The sequence below is a fragment of the Rana temporaria genome, chromosome 2, assembly GCF_905171775.1.
Source record: "Rana temporaria chromosome 2, aRanTem1.1, whole genome shotgun sequence".
Lineage (NCBI taxonomy): Eukaryota > Metazoa > Chordata > Amphibia > Anura > Ranidae > Rana > Rana temporaria.
The window spans coordinates 64,585,084-64,609,684 of NC_053490.1; the positions used below are offsets into that span (position 1 = coordinate 64,585,084).

Sequence of the window (24,601 nt, forward strand, 5' to 3'; positions counted from 1 at the left end):
GCTGCTCTGTGCAAAAACACTGCACAGGGCAGGTAAAAATATAACCTGTTGTTTTTTTCGGGCAAAAAAATAGACTTTACAAACACTTTAAAGAAGCCGGTGTTCATGTACTTACTATAGTTTTTGCTGTACAATTTCCTAATGCACTAAAACCCTTTGCACTTCATATAATGAATACAAAAAAAAAAAGCAGTTTTGATAAAACATGTTTTGTTTTGTTTATTTGCAGGATCCTAAACACAACGATGTTTGAGAGCTGGGAGCTGATTGGCCCATACCCGTCGTGGTGGCTTTTTAATGGTATCCTTTTAATACTTCAAGTTCTCCACATCATCTGGTCTTGGCTCATTGTTCGCGTAGCATACAAATCACTGACAAAGGGAAAGGTACGTCTTCTACCTTATTGTGTTTTGTTGTCCTTTTTGTGCAATGTGGGGAAAAGTTAAAATCTATATATTTGTATCTCTCCTCTTGGCTTCATCCATTGTGGTGTGTGAGGATCTTATCGCCTTACATTTCCAGACCTAATGATACTATTGCTTTATTTACCTGTGCTCTGCCCTGACAAGGTGACCTTGTGGGGAGAGGGGTCTTTTGATATCTGCACTCCCTGCCTTACTCTTTCTCTACCTCCTTTTTCTCTGTGTCAGGTTGGAACTGGAAAGTGTCACCCTTTGCCTGTAAGTTTTTTTCTCTGTGCTGCTTCCAGCTTCTTTACACCTCGTTCCTGCCTGCTGTTCCTGTACCCTCCTGCATGTTCACTTCTTTCATACACTACCAGATCCATGAAACTAAATCGCATGTTCAAATAATATTTCTCATGATAAATCTGGGCCTTGGATATCGTCTCATCAGCGCTAACACTTAAATTAAATGGACATTACCGAGTATATTTCCGAAACCTTTTTTTTTATTTTACACAGATCTTCCTGAATATAAAGTGTGCCTGCTGTAATGGCTGTTGGCTTGATAATGCAGATTATTTATTATATACTGTATAGCAGAATACAGCTAAGCTGCAGATTTTTTTTTTTTTTCTCATATTCAGACGGGGAGCAAAGTGTGTTTTTCTATTTATTTTTTTAGTCAACCAAATAACACATTATAACACTGAAATACATGAAAATGAACTTAAAGCAGAAGTTGTGCTTATTAAAACCTACAGCCATAGTACACTATGTATGCGGTTTTTTTTTTAACCACTTAAGCCCCGGACCAATATGCTGCCTAAAGACCCAAGGGGTTTTTACAGTTCGGGACTGCGTCGCTTTAACAGACAATTGCGCGGTCGTGCGACGTGGCTCCCAAACAAAATTGACGTCCTTTTTCCCCACAAATAGAGCTTTCTTTTGGTGGTATTTGATGACCTCTGCGGTTTTTATTTTTTGCGCTATAAACAAAAATAGAGCGACAATTTTGAAAAAAATGCAATATTTTTTACTTTTTGCTATAATAAATATCCCCCAAAAACATATATATAAAAAAAAATTTCCCTCAGTTTAGGCCGATACGTATTCTTCTACCTATTTTTGGTAAAAAAAATTGCAATAATCGTTTATCGGTTGGTTTGCGCAAAATTTATAGCGTTTACAAAATAGGGGATAGTTATATTGCATTTTTTTTTTTTATTTTTTTTTTTACTATTAATGGCGGCGATCAGCGATTTTTTTCGTGACTGCGACATTATGGCGGACACTTTGGACAATTTTGACACATTTTTGGGACCATTGTCATTTTCACAGCAGAAAATGCATTTAAATTGCATTCTTTATTGTGAAAATGACAGTTGCAGTTTGGGAGTTAAACACAGGGGGCGCTGTAACAGTTAGTGTTCACTTAGTGTGTGTTTACTACTGTAGGGGGGTGTGGCTGTAGGACTGACATCATCGATTGAGTCTCCCCTATAAAAGGGATCACTCGATCGATGCGCCGCCATAGTGAAGCACGGGGAAGCCGTGTTTACATACGGCTCTCCCCGTTCTTCAGCTCCGGGGAGCGATCGCGACGGAGTGGCTATAAACAAATAGGCGCGCCGTCGTCCCGGATCGCTCCCCGAGGCTTACCGACCGCCGCATGTAGCGGGGGGGGCTCCCGATCGGACCCCCCACCCACGTCAAGCAGAGCACGTACAGGTACGTTGATGTGCCTGTCCGTGCCATTCTGCCGACGTATATCTACATGAGGAGGTCGGCAAGTGGTTAATCGGCCTCCTTACCTTTGAACGAGGGCCTTTTGTGAGCTGTCACTCACTATTCCCCGCAGGATTGGGCGTGGTTTTCCAAAATCCCCCATCAGCGCTTTGTCTCCTGGGAGCGTCTCCTGAGAATCCCAGGAGACGCGCTGTGTCGAAATCCCGCGATATCTCGCGGCTCAAGTGACTAGTCAGGCGGGTCATGTGACTTCGCCAGCGTCAGCATTCGCCGCATCCCGGAAGAAGAATGAGCTGGGCTTCACAGTGCCCACAGTAAAGATGGTAACGTCCATCTTAGAATTTTATAAAATATCCTTTTCTCGAGATTGGCAATGCAGCGGGCTACAAGACTGGGACAGATGAGCGATTACCTACACAAGGTAAGAGCGGCAGAAGACTTAAAAAAAAAAAACTTAAACCCGCGGAACCCCCGCTTTAAGTTGAAAAAATGTTCCTCTGGCTTAGGTCTGAGGAAGGGAGCTTGTCTCTCGAAACGCATTCCTGACACTGGCGTTATGCATGACATGCGTTTTTTTAATGTCTCATGTTTGTGAGTATGTCTCTGGCGTCTTAATAAATTTTATAAAAATGTAATGCACTAGGCGTCTGTGCCCTCCGCTTTTTCTTTGTAGTAAAACTGATGGCTAAATCTATTTTGGTTTGTTTGGCATAATACCTCACTGTATTGCTTTCCTAAATTGTGACTAAAGGCAAACTTTTTGTTTTGACAAGTGGAAAGGGAGTGGATTGCCTGGCAATTAATTGGCAGCAGTGTTGTCAGTCTGCTGTGTGTGCTCCTTCAGTTGGCCATTGGACTGTATTTCAGGTCCATCATAAAGGCGGCCCATTGGCCGACTGAAAGGGTGTGCATGGCAGGCTGACATTGCTGTTGCTGATTGTGAAACGATGACTAAGGTGTCTATTTACAGTTTGCATACCCTGGCAGAAATTGTGACATTTTGGCACTGATATTTATATGACTGATCATGCCAGAAAAACCTGTCTTATTTAACCACTTGTCGATCGCAATACGTATATAGAAGTTGCGGTTCCTGGGGTTATGGCTGAAGCCGTCGGCCATAACCCCAGTATTTTTTTTCTTCAGCTGGCAGCTGGCTTTCTCGTGAAAGTGGACTGATTGGCTAATGAGCCGCTGGAACACTTGCCCAATTGTCGTCTCCCCAATTTGTCCCCCCTCCCCGTCCTACCTACAGACTCTCATAGAGAACATCCTGCCTTCGCTCCACGATTACCAGGTGGATGCGACCACTTCTTTCCAGGGCCTATGCCCTTACAGAAAGGTGCCATTTCTTTCCCTATCGGAGCTCATTTCACCAAATTTTTGAGCTTTTAAGCATCTCTATCCCAAATTTGCAAGGCCGCCACCAGGTCCTCTGTTAACACGTTCTCGAGGTTTTACCAGGTGGAAGCTCAGACCTCAGCTGATGCAAGTTTCAGCTGCAGGATGCTTAAATTTGTCGCCTGTTTTCAGATTTATTAACGTTTTGTTTTTTTTTGTCGCGCCCACTTAGTTTCCTTAATGCATAGGCTGCATTAAGGTGAAAAAACACTACGATTTACAACCCGTTTTAACAGTGTTTACATTTCTGTACAGATAGTCTGAGGTGAGAATTGTTTACTTTTGTACCTCATTCTTGTGCATCCTGAATTTCTTGCTGGTTGGGTTTTTTAGGTATTCATTCTGTTTTTTTTTGCATGTCTCCACAAGATAGTCATTTTTATCAGAAATGTGAACGTAGTGTAGTGCTGGTTTGTGAAGTCACATGAATCTTACTAATCCCAAAACCATCTCTGCTATTCAACCCTCCCTGTAAAAGTTATTTTAGATTTTTCTGACCTCCCTTTGTTCCAATTATTTCTGTACATACTTCACAGGAGAGGCTTTTAGTACACGTTTTAGGCAGTAATGGTTAAAGGCTAAAATTAATATACTGTACTTTTTTTTTTTTTTTTTTTTTACATTTTCTGTCTGAGTTATCTATAGCATTCGAGGAGATGGAGTCTTTCAGTACAGTTTTTTTTTTTTTTTAGTGATTTTTCTGTATATAAAAATTATATGATAAGCTTCCCTGGAGAGATGAGTTTTCAGGGATCGCCTAAAGGCAGCTAGAGTGGGAAATAGCCGGAATGACTGAGGTAGAGAGTTCCAGAGGATGCGAGAGGCTCTGGAGAAGTCCTGGAGACGAGCATGGGAGGAGACGAGGGAGCTTGAGAGTAGGTGGTCTTAAGAAGACATAGGACAGTTTGGGTGATATTTGGAGACAAGATTGGTAATGTAGCTCGGTGCAGAGTTGGGAATGGCTTATGTTGTAGTTGGTATGTTTAATTTAATTCACTGGCCAATCGGAAGCCAGTTTTTGGGATTGGCGGAGAGGGGTAGCAGACATTCACGATAGACTGAAGATTGGGATAGCCTATGATGGGGTAGGCCCATGAGAAGGGAGATGACAAGGGTGTGAATGAGTAGCTCCTTTTTTTTGGGGGGGGGGGGTTTGTTAAAAGGGACACATTTTAGAGACACTTTGGAGGTAAAGTCTTCTAGCTTTTGACGATTGGATTTGGGGCTGAAATGACGATCACAGTCTAGGATTACACCTAGTACCCTGGTATGCGGGGAGGGATTGATGGTTGTGGTTCCAGTGTTGACCTTAATGGAAAAGTAACAGCGGGGGGCACGAGCTGGGGGGGGGGGGGGGGAAAGGTATACATTTTATTTCAAAATGTGTTCCTTTTTAAAATGACTCTAAAATGTTTCTAATCAAAAGCATTGCAGAATTTTTGGCAAGTAAAAAAAAAATGGTGTTTTCTTAGGCTCCTTTCACACTGTGGCGGGATGTGCGGTGGCGGTATAGCGCCACTATTTTTAGTGGCGCTATACCATCTGAATTCTGAACTCTGCAGAGGCACATTGACGGCGGTATTACCACGGTGCCCATTGCTTTCAATGTGAAGGAGCGGTAAACACACCGCTCCAAAGATGCTGCTGGTAGGACTTTTGGAGCGGTCCCGCCAGCGCATCGCCCTCGGGCTTTTACATTGAGACTGCAGGGAAGGAGTTTTTCAGGCAGTATTTAGGCGCTCAGTGTGAAAGGGGCCTTAATCGTACATCACAGGACACGGAGGACTTTGTGTTCCCGACTACTTGGGTTATGCTGCCTCATTCAGGTGAATTGACAGTGACCAAAAAAAAGCAGGAATCCCATCCCAAGAAAGACCTCTCCCTGCTCAGCTAAAGCCTGGTACACACTATGATATATATATATATTTTTTTCCATGCAATCCAGCGGATTTCATGCTCCAGTCGGAGCCGCTGTACTAACAGTTTAAGGTTAATCCAGCGATCTTCCCCGCTGAGCTGTTGTGTCCCCCCACCAGGACTGCCATTGGCTGAGAGGGTTTATTTACTAGAGGTAAATCCACTGTGCACTACAAGTGATCCAGAGATCCACGTCCTTGTCTGTGTAACGGCCGATCGCGGGTGCCTGGCGGACATCGCGGCCGCCAGGCACACGCATTGGCAACCCAATGACGTGCCCGCCCCCCAGCGGCCGGAGGAGCCGAGGATGTCAATGTACGTCCTCCCGGCATTTGAGAGCCACCTTGTGGCCGTCATTTGCCTATGGCCCCGAAGTAGTTAATCTGGTTGAAAATTCAACTTTACCTATAAATGTTAGTATCCAGTTGTTATGTACATTTAGGAAAGGCCTTTCTTAAAACAATCTACTGAGCTGACAAAAACGAGTTCTCGAGGCAGTCTATTCTACATTTTCACAGCTGTTACTGTGAAGAAACCTCTCTGTATTTGGAAGTTTTGTAGGTGGTCCCAGTATGATAGTGCCCTCTTCTGTACTGCGAGAAGTAAGGGAAATCTGCCCAACTCGGACCGGCAAGCACTGTTGGAGTTGCTCCGATGGACTTGGAGGAGGTGCTTGCAGAATTCCAGATGGAATATTTCTGTTGGGCTGGGGTCCCATTTGGATTGGTCTGGGTAGGTAACAGGACCCCAAACTTCACTGCCATAAAGAAGAATTGGGGCGATGACGCTATCAAATATTCTGAGCCAGACTCTCACGGGTGGTTTTAGGCGGTACAGCCGTCTCCTGATGGCATAGTAGGCTCTGCATGCCTTGTCTTTTAGTGCCTCTATGGCTGGCTTGAAACTTCCTGATTGGGTAATGTCTAGGCCGAGGTATGTGTAGCTGTTTCATCCACAGTGCAGTTATTGTGAAGGAAGGGCTCTTTGTTTGTTTTGTATTTTTCTTTTGGAACACCATGGTTTTTGTTGTATCGAGTTGATTGGTAGTGCCCATGTGGCACTGTATTTCTCCAGCATTTCCAGGCTGTCTTGTAAGCCTTTCTCTGTTGGTGACAGAAGTAGGAGGTCATCCGCATACAGCATGAACTTCACATCGGTGTCATGTAGAGTCAGTCCTGGTGCTGGGGAGGATTCTAGAGCTGCATTGATGTAGATGTTGAAGAGGGTTGGACTTGGGCCCCATGCACACGAATCGCAGATGCAAACTCATCTAAACACATGTTTGCAAATGCAAAAAACGGCGTTTAAAACGCCTGTTTTTGCCGCGAATTTCGCTGCGGTTTACCGCGTTTGCGTTTATAAGCGTTTGGTTAAGAAACATCATAAGACCCTCCCTAAGCTCAAAAAACAGTATTATTTAACCATTTCAGCCATTTTGTGAGACCAGAGTGAGTAGCAGCTGCGAGAGCAGAAGTGTATGTGTATTTAGCGTGTCGCTTGCCACATCACCGGCCACAAGCTGCGGATTGTCCACTTGTCACGTCACCTGCCTCAAGTTGTGAATTGTCCACTTGTCACGTCATCTGCCACGTCACATGGCCACGTCACCTGCCACGTGTTGTTGGATTGTTCACTGGCCACGTCACCTGCCACGTCAACTGGCCACGTCACCTGCCTCAAGTTGTGAATTGTCCACTTGCCACGTCATCTGCCACGCCACCTGCCACAAGTTGTGGATTGTCCACTGGCCACGTCACCTGCCACAAGTTGTGGATTGTCCACTTGCCACGTCACCTGCCACAAGTGGATTGTCCGCTTGCCATGTCACCTGCCACAAGTTGTGGATTGTCCACAATGCAATGCAAGCAATTACATTTTGTTATGTTTTTTTATGGTTTTTCATCATTTGCCCACATTTTTGAGATTTCTAATGTAAAAATCTGTAACTCCACACAGTAATGCGAGGCTTTCTCCCTGGTGTGGAGTGTCGTGCTCGCCCCTTCCTTGGACTACAGGAGAGTCAGGACGCTCTCTACGTTGCAGATAGAGAAAGGAGCTGTGCGTTAGTGGGCGTCTTGAGTCTCCTGTAGTCCAAGGGGGCGAGCATGACACTCCACACCAGGTCCTGCATCCTGACACACCTGTTCCTGTGCACAACAGACTTTATGCGAACATGTAAGTTGGAGCAGAAGATTTTATGGGAAAGACATTTAAAGCCAAACTAATAAGGGAACCGTAGGGCTTCCATTACGAGGAATGGCTGCAAACACGAAGGCCTCGTACACACGATCGGAAATTCTGACAAGAACACTGTGGATTTTTTCCTGCTGGAATGTTGGCTTTAACTTGTGTTGCATACACACGGTCACGCAAATCTTGTCGGAAATTCCGACCGCCAAAAACGCAGTGACGTATGACGAGCCGAGATCAATGAAGTTCAATAGGCAGTTCGGCTCTTCTGCTTGATTAGGGACACTTGAGAAGGGACATGATGGTGGTCTACAAATATCTCAATGGGGATTCCAGCACAGGAAATAAACTATTCAGTCCTAGGGAGTCTAAAAGGACACAGGGCCACACAATGAGACTGGAGAAGAAGTGGTTTCACCTTAACTACGTAGGGGGTTCTTCACTGAAATGAGAATGTGGAACTCTCTCCCACAACTGGTGGTGGCTGCGGGGATTATGGATATTTAAAAAAAAAAACTCTTAGATGTACATCCTTAAGGACACAACATACAGGGATATGGGAAATAATATGGACACTGATACACATGCACCTACACAGGTTGTACTGGATGGCTATTGTGTTTTTTTTTCAGCTTTACCGACTATGTAACGTGAAAGAAATTGCAAGCAGACATGTTCTTTATTGCAGAAGGGACATGCCAACGCATACCATGCTATAAAATACTTTATTTTACCATTTGCACATTGTTTAGCATGCAAAGCACGGTGTACATTCTTGTCTCTGGAATGAATGAATGAACTTCTGTGCACATCTGTGTATGGTCTCAGTGCCTGAATGAATGCACTTCCATGTGCAATAGTTTCTTTATTCCTCGACAGCCAATTAAGAGGGCCGAAGAACCAGCACCTTGAAGAAGCCATGGCAACGATGTTGGCTCTGAATTGATTTTCTGACTTTAGTTCTGAATTAATGTCATCTTCTGCACCAATCCTGCTGGGCAGAGGACCAGCCCAAAGTCAATTGGTTTCTGCTGAATGCAGTTGTGTTGGTGAGGACCATCCTGATGAGAATGAGTTAAGAGATGACCTCCTCAGTTTGCTGCTGCTCTTTTGCTGCCTAGTTATATGCAGGGAACAGAGTGACTAGGCTCTATTGCATAAATGCAGTAGATAAGTTAGGACACCAGTGGTGCTATCTTTCATGGGACATTTACAGATCTTTAGGCTTCCAAAAAAAAAAATGTAATTGTATATATTTTTACTAGCTGTTTGCCTGGGATTTTGGTTTTAAATAATGTTCTTGAAACACCGGACGATTCTAACACTGGCACTTTTAAACTATTTAATCATTTACATAACTTTTTATTACATTTTTTACATTAATTGCCTGTATTTACCTGTCTAACTTGCTTGGGATCTTGGAGTGATACAATGCCGATTGTTAGTGTTTTTTATTTTTTTCCATTGTTTGCTGTGATTGGCTGATTGATACCCACAACTTTATGGTGACATAACTTTATGTTGTGTTTCTAGTGTACAGCACCAGACATACGGTATGCAGGTGAGAACATGTGATCCAGCCTTTCTGTCAAAGAACAATGTAATCCATTGTTGGTCAACTTTCTTGATATGGGAGGGCTGACATCACCAAAGGGCTGCACATAAAATTAAATATATACTCAGACAGCAGGAACACAACAGCATATAGCTAAAGACCATGGGCATGATACAAACGATGGTCAGAGACTGCAGACATGACACAAGCAATTGTCGGGCACAGACATGATACAGGAGATGGCCAGAGACTATAGGCATGATACAAGACATGGTCAGGGACTCCAGACTTGCTGCAGGAGACTGTCAGACTGTGAAAATGATGTCGGAGATGGAGAACATGCTTCAAGAGACCAACTATACAAGGCTGCTAGAGATCACTGTCAAAGCAGAGCAATATGGAAAAGACAGATTAGTGTCTGCAGGGGCTGACAAAAAGTACCAAAAGGATGGGCTGCAGGTTGGGCACCAGGGACCTAATCTGGCTGGAAGTTCAGCACATACATATAAGTTGTGCATTGCAGAGTGCATTCAGTATTTTCACCCTTGTACACCTGCATCAACCATAATACTCATTGTTGTAATGTGCTTGATAATCAGCATGTAAATGGTCTTAATTTAGGTACAAGTTTTTGAAGAGCCCTGAAGCCCTGGCCAAACAAGGTCCATCCAATGACTGGAGAATGCTTTAGACCTAGTGTGTGTGTGTGTGTGTGTGTGTGTGTGATTTTATATATATATATATATATATATATATATATATATATATATATAAGTCCCCCACAGAGTAAACTGGTACTTGTTTGCTGATAATGCTGTGAAAGAGGAGAAAGGCACGCGCGCACACACACATTAGCTATGCCCATCCCTCCTCTCTGCTGTCCATTCAGAGAAGCCTTTGTATTTTCTGGGCTTCTGTGAATGGGCAGGGGAGGGGCGGGGCATAGCACCTTCAGTGACTCTTCTGCTCAAGATGCAGAGCTCAGAAAAATCGGCGTCGCTCTCCCAGAACTACAATGATGGCTGTGTTCCGGGAGTGCTATAAAGCTGTGGGATATAAATATATGAGCTAAGCCCAGGAGATGTTATGCACCTCACTGGACTTAACTTGTAGCGTGCCATTTAATTTTATTTATTTTTTCATTCAAGAGCCGAGTTCCTAGAAAACCAGATGAATGCATGAGTGCTGTTTATAGTGTTTATTGAGCTGCAAGAGAGATACATATATCCTTATCTGTTCCCATCAATTGGGATTACTGAATCGATTGACAATTCAGGCAACACCCAGAGTTTGAATCACCTAGGGTCCTATTCATACTAAATTGGCCAGCATAGAATTGTACATTTTCTGACTCCTGGCTGCTCTAATTCTTGACCTGCTTACCAATCAGTTCACATGAATATTTGTAGATGTGTCTGAGGTGCAGAGAATCTTGCTGTTCGGGAATCCCAGCAGTGGTGATTCAGGCAATTGTACAACTTTCTGCAGAAAAGAGGAGTCGTTTTGAAAATTTTGCGGAAAATCAAAAAAATATAGCAATTCATCTGATTTGGGAGTTGATTTCTTCATCCCTTATCCATTGAACAGATTGACGCTAATTATAACGCTGTCTATTTTGCCTTTTCATTCCCAAAGTCATTATTATAAAAGCCATCTCCATAGAAACAGTGTGCCTAAATTCCAGCTGCCTTACAATCTTTATTTTAGGACATCCCCCCCAAGCTGTCTGTGGGAAGGGCTAGGTCTAAATATAGACCTTTTAGTTAAAAAGTATATTAGAAAAATAATTTCCCTGAAACGTGATAAATGGAAAACCACCTCCCAGCTTTGAATGCTAAAATGAGTTTTTCCCCTTTTTTGTACTGTATGGCTTTCCATAGACGGCTCGAATGTTGGGCGATTCCTCCTGAAGTTGGAGCTGTGGAAGGCCTTGCAAGCCCTGGGTTGGGTGGAAAATGATTAGCCAGACAGTGGCCTGGATTCAAGAAGCAATTGCGCCTGTGTAACCATAGGTTACACAGCGCAATTGCTTACTTGCCCCGGTGTAACGAATGCTCCTGATTCAGGAACCTCGTTACGCCGACTGCAGCCTAAGATATCTTAGGCTGCATTCTTGCGATGGCCGCTAGGTGGCGTTCCCGTTGTGCTCAGCGTATAGTATGCAAATTGCATACTAACGCCGATTCACAACGTTGCGCGAGCCCTGCGTACGCAATTTACGTCGTTTCCGTACGGCGGTTTTTGCGTAAGGCTGCCCCTGCTATTGGCAGGGGCAGCCAATGTTATGTATACCCGTCGTTCCCGCGTCGCGAAATTTGAAATTTACGTAGTTTGCGTAAGTGAATCGTGAATGGCGCTGGACGCCATTCACGTTCACTTTGAAGCAAATGACGTCCTTGCGACGTCATTTGCCGCAATGCACGTCGGGAAAGTTTCCCGACGGAGCATGCGCTCTACTAATTTAAATGATTCCCGCCCCCTACGGGATCATTTAAATTGTGCTCGCTTGCGCCGGGCATTTTGCCGGCGCGCCCACGCAATTTACGGAGCTACTGCTCCGTGAATCAAGGGCAGCGCAGCAAATTTGCGGGGGCGCAGGACAAAAACGTTGCCCTGCGCCTCCGTAAAAAATGCGCAATTCTACCTGAATCCAGCCCAGTGAATGTATCCTAACGGATTCAGTTCTTGGCTTGTTTGGTAGTCAGGCAACTGTGCCTGTCTAAATACCATGGCTAGCAGCGGGGGGAGTCTTCCATCCATGCATGGATGGGAGAATTGTTTGATTTTCTGTCATTCAGTCCACAGGCTGAACAAGAGAAAATAGAGCTGCGTAGGGCTACCCTAAGGTTTAGTGTATGACAAAGGGCAATGCATTACCTAAGATACAATTTATTAATAGAATACAAAAATGGTTATTCTCACAAAGCAACTGAGTTGCAAGGAAACCAGCCACTTTGCAGAACATGAACAGTAACAATAGGCAGACCTGGGTTGACCCTCCATAGCAGAAGTAAGATCTAATATGCTATGAGGGATATACCCTCTTCCTCAGAGTAATGCAACGCTTTCCTAGCGATTTTACGAGCTTGTGATTCAGTTGGTTTGGGATTATAACCATGTGTGTATTCTTTTAATATTTGGTGTCTTAGGTAATGCCGGCGTGCCCTTGTTCCTTATTATTTAGTTGCAACAATCCCTCCTGTTCTGAAGAAGTGCAGCAAAGCTTGGAGTCTACCTGGTTACCTGTGGACATATGAAACAGCAAGATAGACTACTATGTGACTGCTATGCATATTGGCCACTGGCCCTTTAGCACTGAAGATTATATATTACGGGTACTTATACAGGGGGTCCCCGACTTACGAACAACTCCTACTTACGAACGGGGCATATCTGCCGTTCTGTGCATGCACGGCCATTTTATATGGCGGGCACATTCAACGGAACATTGGAAAATTAGGTATCTCCCGTTCTGCTCATGCGCAGCCATTCGACAGAAAATGACGTAATTGCAGCTCTGCGCATGCAGTTTCTGACTTACGAACATTTTCGACTTAAGAACAAACATTCTGGGCCAGATTCAGGTAGAATTGCGGCGGCGTAACGTATCGTAGATACGTTACACCGCCGCAAGTTTTCATCGCAAGTGCCTGATAAACAAAGCACTTGCGATGAAAACTACGCCGGCGGCCTCCGGCGTAAGCCCGCGTAATTTAAATGGGCGTGTGCCATTTAAATTGGGCGCGCTCCCGCGCCGGACCCACTGCGCATGCTCCGTTTCGTAACTCCCGCCGTGCTTTGCGCGAAGTGACGTCATTTTTTCGAACGGCGACGCGCGTAGCGTAATTCCGTATTCCCAGACGTGTTACGCAAACTACGTGAAATTTTAAATTTCGACGCGGGAACGACGGCCATACTTTAGACAGCAATACATTTGCTGACTAAAGTTAAGGCACCAAAAACGACGACTAACTTTGCGACGGGAAACTAGACTAGCGGCGACGTAGCGAACGCGGAAAAACGTCGTGGATCGCCGTAACTCCTAATTTGCATACCCGACGCTGGTTTACGACGCAAACTCCCCCCAGCGGCTGCCGCGGTACTGCATCCTAAGACCCGACAGTGTAAAACAATTACACCTGTCGGATCTTAGGGATATCTATGCGTAACTGATTCTATGAATCAGTCGCATAGATACTCTGAGAGATACTCCGTCGTATCTCCACTGTGAATCTGGCCCAAAGTCCCTAACTTGTAAGTCGGGGACCCGCTGTAAAGCTGTCAATTTACGCAGCACTTCAGATATATATATTTTGTACATTCACATCAGTCCCTGCCCTCAAAGAGCTTAAAATCTAAGGTCCCTAACTCGCATTCATACATACACATACTAGGGCCAGCGTAGCCAATTAACCTACCAGCATGTCTTTGGAGTGTAGGAGGAAACCGGAGTACCCGGAAGAAAGAGCATGCAAACTCCAGCCAGGTAGTGCCTTGGTTGGGATTCGAATTTCCAACCCTAGTGCTGCTAGGTGAAAGTCCACTACACCAATGTGCTGCCTCCTTGTACATATGGTCAGTGTATGTAAAATGTGTGGATGGAGGAATTTCAATTGCCTTCAGTAGCCATGGTACCTGCCGCTGCCTAAGGCTGGGTTCACACTACTACACTACTTTCATCCTACTTTGCTCTGCTACATTGGTCCTACATTTATCCTACATTGGTCCTACATCCTTCCTACTTTCATGAACAGGATACTACTTTGGTCCGACTTCAATGATATTCAATGGGCCTGAAGTAGGATCAATGTAGGACCAAAAGTAGTACAGGGAGCATTTTCAAAGTCGGACCGATTTGTGTAGGACGCTACAAGACGCTCTCATAGGGAAACATTGAACACAGATCAAAGTAGGATGAAAGTAGTGTAGTAGTGTGAACCCAGCCGAAATAGTGGAGCTGCCAAACCATGATTGCATCTGATAGGATGCAGTCTGTTTAACTGATAATATTCCACCTGGCTCAGTTGATTTTTAAATGAAGATGGAGATGTAAACTCCATTCAGATCTTATGTGGTGCGGTGGCATCCACAGGTAGTCCCCTCTGCACATCACACGTTGTGGTATGAACAGGGCACATGTGATATGGCAATCGCCACACCCCAAAAAAAAAGATACCTAAGCATTACCCATCCCCCGCTCAGTCTGAGCATGCAAAAATAGAGGAGTACGATCATTTAAATACTGTATAGAGGAATTCTTTCTCCGGGCCTCACAACCCCTTCATGTCAGCAGGCCTTTGTTCGTTGCATTACCTCATATCCAAGCAATTTCCAGAGCCAGAGTCGCAAAATGTGAGGAATAGCTTGTAGTGGGGATCATTGCCTGCGGATAACATTACAAATGTATACTATGTCAAAAACGAGCTTAGAGGTGAGAGGCCAGATATATGTTCATACATGGAGAGATCACCTGTATCCATGAATCCAGTTATTCATCTCCGGAGTGAGCCCTTCTTTTTATCTGGTAGAAACCAAAAGCTTGGTTCACTTGGCTGTAACCTTTGTTGGTATACCAACCTTTAGAGAAGTGAGTGACAGAGCTGAAAATAACAATCATTATGGAAAAGAACCTTCTTTTCCGGTTAACACGAGGAAGAGCGGGTATTATTAATCTCGTTATATATACAAGATACGTGGGCTTGAGTTTTGCTGTGTTCTACTCTGAGGCTTATTTAATAGTTTGTAATAATCTCTGCGTCAGTCTTCAGTTTTGTGGGATCTCCGTGTGACAATCCACAGACCGTATTTTATGGGATGATTCAAACATGGCTTGTGACAGTAGTGTTTGGGAAGGGTATGAAACCCGGGGAGTTGTACCTGGGTGCCAGTTCATCCCATTGAGCTCTCCGGACACATAGTGGGCTCATCATGGAGACATCAGTGAAGGAGGGTGCCCACTTTATGACCCGATTACATAAATGCCCCCCTCCCCCTTTTTACCACACCAACCCCAACATCAAAGATACCAATTTAACATAGGGGGTGGAAGGTCCTGTTAGTCCTTGTGCAGGGGTTAAAAGGACACCGGTCATGAGAAATGTGCGATGACCATTGCTGAAAATTCTAGTTGCTGGGTTCTCATTCTGGCCTTCTGATGTAGAACAAATCTGCAGATATGGTCCTCTGACTCTTGTGACCTGTGAATTCTAGATCTGTAACTGCAAAATGATTAAAGCAGTTGTATACACGTACATCAGGGGGTGTCCAACCTTTTGACCTTCCTGGGCCACATTGGAAGAAGAATTATCTTGGGCCGCACATAATATACACTTGCAAAAAAAAAACTGGGTACACATGATCCAGACAACGTTCAGTATGTGTGTACAGCCGTTTGTCCAGCAGAAGTCAGCCTGATAACTGGCTTCTGTCAAGTGGGCATGTTGGAAAACCAGCATCTGATCAGTTTGTTTCGGGGGGGGGGGGGGGGTTGCCACACTATTGCTTAGGTACACAAGCAAAAAACTGTGTGTACCAAGCTTTAGGGCACCTCCGTTAAGCAGAATATGCTTGCTCAGCGGTGAATTTCTCCACTCATCCCCGCTGAGCAGGCAGATAAGTCCATGTCTGCTTTGCTATACAGAGCGGACATGGACCCAGTCCCGCTCTCCTCTATGGGGCAATCGAATGGAAACAGACCGCCTGTCCGTTTTTATATCTAATTAACCAGACAGATGGAAAATTGGACCACCATCAGTCTGTTTTGATCGAATGACGGCAGGTAGAGAGATGGTTGTGGGTGGGGGGGCTTTGGGGAGACGTAGCCCACCCCAGCACCCCCCTAGATTCAGCCATGTTGCATTTACTTCCCTGGCACTAGCCCAGAGTCCCTACATTCACTGCTGCTGGTGCTATTGCAAACAGGACAGCTCCAGCATCCCTCCAGGCGTGCCTGGGCCTGGCTTGTTGTCAGTGCCTGCCTCCCCTATCGTAAACACGAAGTCCCTTCAGACATGAATGGGCTTGGCTTGTCCGTGCCGGGCGCTGAGGCTGCTATACTTGCTTGGCATCCCTCCTAGATGTTGCTCCATGCTTGACACTCTTGGTGCATGGGTAGGAATAACGTGCACTGCTGAGCAGCAAAAGAATTTGAAGTCGTGTGTAGATTTTACAATATATGAGCAATTCATAATTTTTTTTAATTTGACAGCCCAGGTGTTGCCTAAACTGCAGGTTCAGGTTGATTGTTACAGAAATAAGATTGTCAAATCACTTACCACTTGTTTGTTCACGGTAAGTGTTTGGCTCGCACATGACACGAGCATAGATGCAAGTTTACACAGTTTTCTCTTTTTTTAGGTACAGGGTTGTAGAATTGGTTACCATGTAAACAACTAATTACCTACTAAGTTCATTTGATATACTCGCTTATAGCCGGCATGTTGAAAATACTGTTGGTTACAAAGCTCATTTACATCTTCTTGTTTTCCAGGCACTAAAAGATGAACGCAGCGACATAGAAAGCAGTTCAGAAGACGAGGACACGACAGTTAATAGCACCAAAGGAATACACAACACATCCAGCAATGGGGCAAACAGAGTGAACGGCCATGCAGCAAACGGTCAGTGGGCCGACGAATAAATGTGTGAGATGTCCAGCGACTTGGTAATGTCACCTTTTTAAAAAAAAAAGACTTCATAAGACTTGGCCTAAGTCCTTTCTCACGTAAACCTGTCCTGAACTGAGCCACCCCTGGAGGGTGAAGCACGCCCTGCATCAGACAACAGCTGGATACAATCCTAGCCATTACTTGACAGTTTGCTATGCTGGATCAGGATTGCCATGCACTGGCTGCCCTATACTGTTTGACCTGATAGATCTGCACCTTTCATAAACTGTGTGCTGAATTCCCTCCACTCCATTCTATCACTTTTCAAGAGAGACTGCTGTTTGCACAGGCTATGGTGAGGATTGCGCTTCTTGGACCAATACAGCCCTTTGGTTCGGAGATAGCCGAACATTGGGCCTTTTTGAAAGAAGACGAGATTTGGCCCGGAGCTTTCATGCAGTTGTGCTAGGTACAACGGGTGGCTACCCTAACGCAAGCTGTGTGTGGAATCTCTAAAGTTTGCGCCTTAATGTCATATTTTATATTATTATTTACTTCAGTCTGTGAAGAAAAGGTAAATGAGAAAAATAAAAAAAAAATTAAAAAACTCCTCTAAGACTGGACAGTTCTGGGTTTTCTGTTTCTAAAAGCATACCAACATCCCCAAAAAGTAACGCAAGCAGCGGTTTGGGAGTGGTGTATACGCCGCTTCCAAAACACCCTGGCCAATGAAATTAATGGGCAGCACTGCCGAATTGGCGCAACACGGGCACTTTTAACACTTCGGCTGCTAGTGGGGGTTAAAAGCGCCTGCTAGAGGCTAAAATGCCAGTAAAGCTCTTTACCGCTAACGTGGCCAAAGTGTGAAATGGGTCTTGGGGTACAGAAAGTGACCCAGTGGTTTTATTCCCATTATATACTAGAGAGAGCAGTGTTTTCTATTGTGAAGAGCTCTAAAATTTACTATTTCAGGGTGCTTATATGAATTGAGATTTTGGGGGGAGAGTCAGAGCAGCCTAGATCAGCCATTTTCCACAGGGGTTATGTGCAATCTTAGGGTTCCTCCAGAGTTTGCTAGGGGTTCCTTGAGCTGTGGCTGACTGACCTCCCATCTCATGGTGCCTGCATTCTTCTGTTGGATTGTATTACAAAGGGCCAGTCTTTGCCCCCCACATGCCTTGGCCACCCATGACCCTGTCCACTGGTTCACCAGCTTTCCTTACGTGGACAATGTTTGGTCGGTCCTGACCACTGTAGACCAGGAATATCCCACAAGACTTGTAGTTTTGGAGTTGCTCTGACCCTGTTGTCTAGCCCTTAAAATTTTGGCCCTTGTTAACATCGTCAATACCGGGCACTTTTACCCCCTTCCTGCCCAAGCCAATTTTACGCTTTCAGCGCTGTCACACTTTGCGTGGTCATGCAATGCTGTACCCATATGAATTTTTTTTTTTAAACAGAGCTTTATTTAGGTGGTATTTAAATGCCACTAGGTTTTTTTTTATTGTTTGCCAAAAATAAAATTTTGTAAAGAAGTAATTTTTTTCCCTCACTGATGTGTGCTGATGAGGCTGCACTGATGGACAAAATGTATATGACAATTGAACACTCATGCAACACTATACCCATAAGGGTGCTGATGGGCACTGATGATGGGGCACTAATATGCAGCACTGATGAACACTGATAGGCAGCACTTAGGGGCATGGATAGGCAGGCACTGATGGCATTGTTGGGGCTGCACTGATGATCAGTGCCCTGATTATCTGTACAGGTCTCTCCTGTGGGGAAATGCCACTTATCTGCTCTCCTTATCTCACATGCGGTCAGTGTGAGGAAAGGAAAGCCGATAACCTGCATTTCTTTGTATGTGATCAGCTGTGATTGGACACAGCTAACCACATGGGTAAAGAGCTGCACCATTTGCTTTTTACAGGGATCGCGTATACAGCACGCTGCTGATCGACACGCTGAGAGTGGGACGAAGTTGTATGACTTCGTCCCAGAACGATAGAGCCACTCTGCTGCGGTCATTTTCCTATATGGCGGATGGGAGGTGGTTAAAGTAGTTCAAACCCTTGCGCTTGCCCATTTTCTTCTGCTTTAACACATCAACTACAGCAGGGATATGCAATTAGCGGACCTCCAGCTGTTGTAGGACTACAAATCCCATGAGGCATAGCAAGACTCTGACACCCAGAGGCATGATGGGACTTGTAGTTTTGCAACAGCTGGAGGTCCGCTAATTGCATATCACTGCACTACAGGAATAACATATTCACGTGCTGCCTAATATATCCCACCCACTTTCAGATGGCATTGTAACAAGATAATCAATGTTATTCACTTGTCAGTGGTGCTTGACATAACTTTTGGGGGAGGGGTTACAGTGTTCATTTCTAAATCGCTATGACGTTCTCTGGACACAGTGGTTACTGATCTTTGTGGTAGATGTGTGTTGGCTGTTTTGCAAATTAACAAATCCTCTTCTACATTTGTTGCTTTATATATCCCACCTCCCTTTATTGTGATCTTTTGGGAAACTGTTATGGCCCGGGCATTCCAGATAGCAGGCCCTTTCATTTTAGACGGGGATCTTAATATGGTGCTTTCTCCCGGGGCCAGTCTTGGGAACACAGATGCCTGGGTGCAGAAATATTTCTGGTGCTCCCCCACATGGGCGTGGTCACCTTACTAACTCCTCCCCTTTACAAATGTTTCTATGGCAACGACTTCACCTCTCCATCTATAAGATCCACCACTTTTTGTAATATGAATGCTTTGACAATAACTTGGTCAACAGCTTTGCCCAGCCCTAGAAGGCTTCACTTACCTTGAGGCTGGGTTCACACTAATGCGAATTGGATGTGGATTTCTTTGCTTCCAATTCGCATAGCAAGAGATTGTGACCAGCTCTCTATGGAGCCGGTTCACATATCTCCATAGTGGCTCGGGTGTGAATTGCACAGGAGCCCTGTGCATTTTTTGTTCCGTTTCAGGTCCAAATTCAGCCCAGAATTTGGGCTGAAATCGGACCTGGAACAGTGAATGGAGATGCACCGGACTCGTACTGTGAGCCGCTGCGTGTTCTAGTGTGAACCCAGCCTGAATAATGGGTACTGGGACTGGCTGCTGGCACTTTGGGAGGGGAAAGGGCAAACAAAGCAGATCCTTCTGCGGACTGTTTGCTCTAAAGTAAATGGCCATGCAGACGGGGAACATCATGAATGTTATGTGATGTTAAGACATTGCACCCCTCCATGCACTGTCTAGCACTTCCTCCCCCTCCCGACTCCACTACTACCGTGTTTCCCCGAAAATAAGACCTACCCCGATGATAAGACCTAGCATGATTCTCAGGGAGGGCTGCAATATAAGCCCTACACCGAAAATAAGCCCTAGTAAGATTTGTTAAAAAAATGTTTTAATCCACCTTGCAGAATGATTGCCGGAGGTCTTCTCTCCTCATGGCTGACGACTGCCCTCCCCAGTGCACGGAGCGGGCCAACGCCAGTGAGACAACGGCTCCCCCCGCCGCTCTCCTCTCGCTTGATGCCCGGAGCCCCACCCTCCTTAGCGCACGGAGCGGACAGATGCCAGCAGGACACCGTCTCCCCCTCCTCCGCTCTCCTCCCGCCCGCAGGCCCCCCCTCCCCAGTGCACGGTGTGGGCCAATGCCAGTGAGACAGCGGCTCCTCCTGCCCGCAGCTCCCCCCTCCTCCGCTCTTCCACAGGACGCTCGCGGCCCCCCCTTTCAGTGCACTGACGCCAGCGGGGATCCCGGAGCAGAGAAGAAGAGCCCAAGGAGACCATGCAACCGCCAGGTCGGCTGCAAGAAAGCTATTACCCACAAAACAAACACAAAGGGAGACACACTGCACCCCACATCGGCACAATTCTATGAGGTTGGTTTTTAAGATGCTTTTTAGGTCCTGACCTGACAGGGAGGGGGGAGAAGACATGGGACACAGGAGATGGATAAATGACACAGCAGAAGCACTATGCAATCTATTATGCTTTAAAGGAAAAGGATTTTTTTTTTTTTAGGGTTACAACCACTTTAAGATCATTGTACATACCGTAAAAAAAAGACATCCCCCGAAAATAAGCCCTAGTTTGTTTTAGGTTGCCAAAATTAATGTAAGACCCGGGCTTATTTTCAGGGGAAAGACGGTACCTCCTAGCTAGAATTATTAAAGTGCCACTGCTCCAAGCCCAACGAGGCAGTGTGCAGCTGAGTGCCACTTGACAGGGGTGTACCCTAGAGCATTTGGCACCCGGGACAGATCCTATATTTTGCACCCCCTACCTTTAACTACTTAAGGACCAGGCCTATTTTTGACAACTGTTTACAAGTTAAAATTATTACTTTTTTTTGCTAGAAAATTACTTGGAACCCCCAAACATATATTTTTTATAGACACCATAGAGAATAAACTGGCGGGCGTTGCAATACTTTGCCACACCGTATTTGCCATCTTACAAACGCACTTTTTTAAACATAGGAATACAGTAAAGTTAGCCCAATTTTTGTGAAAGATGATGTCACTCTGAGTAAATTGATACCCAACATGTCATGCTTCAAAATTGTGCTTGCCCGTGGAATGGCGACAAACTTTGGCACTTACAAATCTCCATAGGCGACGTTAAAAAAAAAAAAAATAATAATAATCTACAGGTTACCAGTTTTGAGTTGGAGGAGGTTATGTGCTGGAATTATTGTCATCGCTAGGACGATCGCGTGATGCCTCGCGTGTGGTTTGAACACCGTTTCATATGTGGGTGTGACTTGCGTATGCGTTCGCTTCTGCACTCGAGCTCGGAGGGACGGGGCGCTTTAAAAAAAATATTTCTTATTTATTTTACTTCTTTTTATCTTTACACTATCCTTTTAAAATAATAATAATAATTTGGATCACTTTTATTCCTATTACATCCCTTGTAATATTAAAAAAGCATGACCGGACCTCTTTGAAGTGAGATCTGGGGTCAAAAAGACCTCAGAGCTCACATTTACACTTAAGAGCAATAAAACATTTTTTTTTTAATTGTCCCATTAAAGTCTTTGAGCGGAGGTGGCGTTTGTGCCAAGCAGGGAAAAGGATTGGATCGTCTCCACCGATGGCTCCTGTAAGTGGCGAAGACTACCGGGTCGCAGCGGGAGGGGGGTGGGCACCCCTCCCGCTGCCAATAAAAGTGATCTTGTGGCGAATCCTCCACGGAGACCACTTTTATCTCAAAGCGGACCGCCCGCAGTTGAAAAAAATGCTAACCTTATGGTAGCTATCTGCTGCCATAACAATGGTATTTAACATCAAAGGGCCGACGTGTATAGACGGGTGGCCTGGAAATGGTTAAAATGTAAAAACACCCACAACATTTTGTAATGTTTTCCAGAATATTTATTGCACAAATTTTACAGCCCCCATCTCTCTAATTGCTCCCTTGCACAGTCCTAACTTTGGTATAAACAGCTGATACTATTAGCAATGTGTTCAACTACCTCCCACTGCACATAAACAGCCGGTTGGTTCTTTCCTCGTTCTGAGTGGACGTTCAGGAACATCCTTGGAAGGAGTGCTCACAGCGTGGCCCCGACGGAATCTGTAGCTCTGTGTGAGGATGGTTTTATACAGAGAGCGGTCACCGATTCCCCCCACAAACAGTACACAAAGCACCACTGATACCCCTGTCCCCATACACGTCAGTGTCCCCATTACATCTGTCACAGTGCACAAAACATCTGTTTCCCATTGGCAAATACTGTATTTATTGGCGTATAACACTCACTTTTTTACCCTGAACATAGAGGGTAAACTGTGCCTGCGTGTTATACGCAGGGGGCTGTGGAAAGTTTTTTATTGTGTAACATAAATGAAGAAAACTTTTTTTTTTTATATATATATATATATATATATATTTCCGGTCTTTTTTACATTTGTAGCATAAAAAACAACCCCAGTGGTAACTAAATACCACAAAAAGAAATCTCTATTTGTGTGAAAATATAAAAATAAAAATGTAATTTGGGTCCAGTGTTGCATGACCACCAATTCTCATTCAAATTGCCTCCGCACTGAAAGCTGAACATTGGTCTGGTAAGAAAGGGGGTGTAAGTACCCAGTATTGAAGCGGTTAAGAGCTTGCAGACATACTACAGGCGATGGTTAGAGACTGCAGACATGATACAAGAGATGGTCAGAGACTGAGGCCATGATACAGGAGATGGTCAGAGACTGCAGACATGGTACAGGAGATTAATGCAACCTCATCGGTGCCTGGATCACATCACACTAATTACATTTCCCAGCATTGGATCAGTGTGCCGTCTATTGGATCCAAGCTCCGTGACACAGCAGGAGATCGCCACTCTGCATGACACACATGAGGAGGGAGGATTCTGCACTTGAGCTTTGGCGCTCCCTCCTCTGCCTCAGCGCAGTGCACCCAACCAGGATCAGCCCTGCTTTCACCTAATGTAGACAGATTTCCTACAGACTTGAACTGCTCTTCTCTCATAGATAACACTGTGGTGAAAAAATATTTGATAGACTGTTGACGGTGGAAATAACCCCAGGCTAGATAATACTGTTACTCATCCATTTATGACTCGTCTTCCCGGTTAAATGTGTTTTGTGTCTCTGGATCTTCCCTGTGTTGGAGCTTAGAGCTATCTCTGACCACTCACTACTATTACTGAAAATGGTCTGCCAATCTCAGTGGGGTACACTTTATGGCATTTGAGTCTGTTATGGCTAGGGGATGAGTTTTTTTTTTTTTTCCCTCTAAACAGCTACCGTGAATACTGGAATGTAAACTCGTCTGGTATCTCACACGGCCTATTGCCTGGGACACCTTCAAGGCTACCTGGCATGGTAATTTTACTGGAACGGTTAAAATTAATTCAATCAGCTGGGCATGGAGGGTCCTAGCTTTATAAACAAGCTGTCTGAATGACTGAATTGGAGTATATTAAAAATCCGTCCTCCAGCAATTCTGGTGTCCCATAGTTAGCGGGAGGAATAGTGCCCCACAGTAGAGGTCAGCAAAAGGAATAGTGGTCAGTGGGAGGAATAGTGCCCCACAGTAGAGGTCAGCAAAAGGAATAGTGCCCCATAGTGGTCAGTGGGAGGAATAGTGCCCCACAGTGGAGGTCAGCAAAAGGAATAATGCCCCATAACGGAGGTCAACTGAAGGTGTAGTGTTCAAAGGGCCAGATAAAGGCAATCAAAGGCCTGGGTTTTTGAGACCACTGGTTCAGGGCAACAAGATAGGTCCCCTTATCAAGGCATAGATGTATTTGTTGTGTCTATGGCTTGATAAAGGGACACTGTACTAGAGCTGCACGATTAATCGTCAAGAATCGTTATCGCAATCTTTTTCCCGTTGCGATTCTTGACACAGGGTTTCACGATCTTTGACATGAAAATAATTTTCTCTCTGCACTTTGGTATGCAAAGAATTTCCTGTCTGCTCTCAGCTAAAAGTCAAAGTCTGGGCAATCTGCCAAGTTTTGAAAACATTCTTTATCAGTGGAAAGGTAAGTCTAAACATTGTATCACATTGACTTGTACATCAAAGGAATAAACTTCTGTATGTCAATTTAACCACTTAAACACCAAACCTTTTTCTGACAGCTCTTTTCAAGTTAAAATCATTATTTTTTTTTTTGCTAGAAAATTACTTAGAACCCCCAAACATTATATAATTTTTTAGTAGAGACCCTAGAGCATGGGTGCTCAACCTGTGGCTCTCCAGCTGTTTCAGAACTACAATTCCCA

The 24,601-nt window shown here is 44.8% G+C and overlaps 1 protein-coding gene across 1 annotated transcript in view; it reads left to right on the top strand.

Moving 5' to 3' along the window:
- The window catches only part of CERS5 (ceramide synthase 5), a gene marked incomplete in the record, with an annotated part of 168,294 nt that extends 150,858 nt beyond the window's left edge, over positions 1-17,436 (top strand). The window contains 3 exon segments of the mRNA XM_040340276.1: positions 230-386; positions 651-680; positions 16,703-17,436. Coding sequence (XP_040196210.1) covers positions 230-386; positions 651-680; positions 16,703-16,852 — 337 coding nt within the window.
- Positions 17,437-24,601: the final 7,165 nt, after the last annotated feature.